The 2,918-nt window shown below is 43.3% G+C and overlaps 1 protein-coding gene across 1 annotated transcript; it reads right to left on the reverse strand.

The window, feature by feature from the left end:
• Positions 1–1,262: 1,262 nt before the first annotated feature.
• Positions 1,263–1,516, reverse strand: PPTG_22777 (hypothetical protein; the record flags this gene model as incomplete). Its single annotated transcript, XM_008906232.1, has 2 exons — positions 1,263–1,417; positions 1,504–1,516. 2 exons carry the CDS (start codon positions 1,514–1,516, stop codon positions 1,263–1,265), a joined length of 168 nt encoding a protein of 55 aa, XP_008904480.1.
• Between the last annotated feature and the right edge of the window lie 1,402 nt (positions 1,517–2,918).

Raw genomic sequence — 2,918 nt, forward strand, 5'->3', positions numbered from 1 at the left:
ACCAATTACATGCTGCTTTGCGGTGTTTTTAGCCAATACAGAGTAGGATAATCACTTTCATGCAGCTTTTTCGGGACGGAGGTAGTATTTACTACCCGCGTGAACGTAAGTTCACTGTTCCCGGTCTCAAAGGGAACGATTTGCTACTTAGAAGCTAGTAGTTTTAAGACTGCTGTATTTATAGGTAAGCTTAGCTTGGTTTCTAATACAAACTATAAGTCACCTTTAGTAAAGCTATGTAGATATGCAATGGTTGGCTCCCAGAGCCTCTGGTACCATGTACCAGGTATTACAAGAGTGACAGGTCACTTTTCATGTAACTTGGGTACACTAGATTGTACCCCGTTACAGCCAGCCAGGTAGATACATTGGTCAAGTAATGGCCGCATTGCAATCGTACTAATATTCCTACTTGCACACATACATATTTCCTTGCTACCTTGCCTTCTTTTTTTTGCATCCTTTCATCAAGAGAGCAACACGTACGTCAGCATCACATTGACAGGCTCATTCTAGTTTTTAAACTTTAATATATCCACGAAACTCATTTCAATTTACACCAACACCCTCGTGGTGTTGATAGCCCTTCAGAATACATGCACGTGACTCCGCATATTAACGGGCTACACTAGAATTTTGTATGGGCACGAATGGTGTGCGCCACATAAGTTAAAGTTGCGAATTAATCCTTATAGGCCTGTGCGTACTTCGTAACCGAAACCACTACCAGGAAAATTCTGCTACGTTGTACAGGCTCTCACTTCCGGTAGGGGTATAACTTAATAACCTTTGACTGATTTATAGTATCAAATTACGCAGGAAAGGTGAGGTCCACAGATCTCGGTTCGAATTAAGGTGCGAAAATTTCCTAGCTATTGGAATCGATGAAGAGAGCGCCACTATGCGCATCCAATACTGTCACAACGAGACGAAGTGGGCATGCGTTTGTATTTGCTTCGGAGACGGCACGCCTATTCGCATGCATCCATCACGATGGATATGCCTGCAGATGAACAGCTTTCCTACCTGCTAAACGTAATACATTATAATCACTTCTAGGTCTATCGAGTACCACGGTTAGCGGAAGTAAGAGCGGAATCTATTGTAGTCTTCAGCTTGGCCATTGGGTAGAATCCTACTACATTTTATACAGTGCTGCACTCCGTGTTCACACTTGGGACCTTTGATAAACTTCCGAATATAATGATCCGCTCGCTATCAACGATGAGGTACCGGTATTCATAAAACTCTACTAGTATGGCCTAGGCCGTTTTGATCTGATTCCGTTCATTACGACAAGCGAAACGTGAAAATTTATCAGAATACACCAGCTGTTCCGCTGATGTGCGCTTCGTTGTGAACTGAGACTCATGCACCGACGGAGAAACCAGAATTTCAGGCCCTGGTTTAATGATGGCTCTTATTATCCATGTAATAACAAGTGTTGACTGCATGTATTTTGCGATCGATGATTGCCTACCCTAACCTGGTCTCTCATCTTACTGATCTTCTTCATCGTTCCCATACGCTCGCACTCAGTACCTGCGAGCCGCAGGTACACTGAGTAATACATAGTAGTACTTCGAAGTATTCATGTTTACCGCTGAAGACAATACAGTATAGTACTGCACCCCATTTTCGCGGGGGTGGGTGGTCCTTATAGGATTTGCAAATACATCAGGTTTTACTACTAAAACCGTTTTAGTAAGCAAATTGGAGGGTATTTACCATAAAGCGTACCATAGGTACATGTAACCACATCTTTATAACCATAACCCCTCCCTTGATATTCTGATGGCAGTAGTAATACGGTAATGTAGAGTAGTCAGTCTAATGAGTTCCTACAGCACTTCAAGAATGCACTTTTGCTGGGATAATGAACGACTGGGGGTCACACTTCGCACTCTTTCCTAACATCCTTAGCGAAGCATACCTATTAGGCTCTCTGCACCAGTCTAACTCGCGCAGCTATAGCTTTCCTGAGTCTTAAACTTAAGCTCTCAGGCTTAACTTCCTATTCGGGCGAAAATAACGACCACTGATCCGTCCTTCAGGTGTTGCAACTGCTCTCCATTTTTCTGAAGCAACAGGAGAGTCGTCTTGCCTAAAGTGTGTCGGGGGAGGTGCCCGTACGCCAACCACGAAGCTGTCGTTCTAAGCGTCGTCGACGAAGGAGAACGGGGAGATATGTGATTTAACGTCCAATTCGTTTTCGCTTCGTTAGTTTCTGCTTAACCACCATCTGTCATTTCATCGCATAGTTTTAGGACAACTACTACATTTTTTCATTCTCAAAGTCGTATTCGTGCTGTAGCTTTAGCTCTTAGAGCTCTCCTTTAAAATAATACAGTACCACAACTTGTTTGTGCCTTAGAAGGAAGACAAACATCAAAAATAACCTGACAAGTGAATGCACTCCTTCTCGCACAGATTTCTACGGAAAAATATCGTCGTGATCGAATGGGCTCATGCAATATACACTGTATTCATTCGGCTTTCTCACTGTCGTTGACTCGCAGCTCTGCGCAATAAGCATCACAGAAATTCGGTGAAACTCACGTTTGTTCGGCAAGGTCAAGTTCGCGCCGATAGCTAGATGGTATTGCATGTAATTGATTGAACTCGGTGAGTAGTCTTTGAGCTCATAATCTTTGAGGGGGGGGGGGGGAAGAGGGCATCTCGTGCGAAGCATCTAGGTAATATCAATGTTTATAAGTTCAGCTAATATACTACCCTCATATCTATCCCCCACGCAGTTCTTGACATACCGGCATCGACTTCTAATCTACATGTATCATAGATGGCAAAACAAACACACTGCAGGCGTTGTCGAAAATTCCCTTCCCGTAAAATGTTTGGTTTTGTCATGTGTACCCTACGGTACACAGCATTTTTATCAACTGGATTACAGTATGGTA

Source organism: Phytophthora parasitica (assembly GCF_000247585.1).
Source record: "Phytophthora parasitica INRA-310 unplaced genomic scaffold supercont2.23, whole genome shotgun sequence".
NCBI lineage: Eukaryota > Oomycota > Peronosporomycetes > Peronosporales > Peronosporaceae > Phytophthora > Phytophthora nicotianae.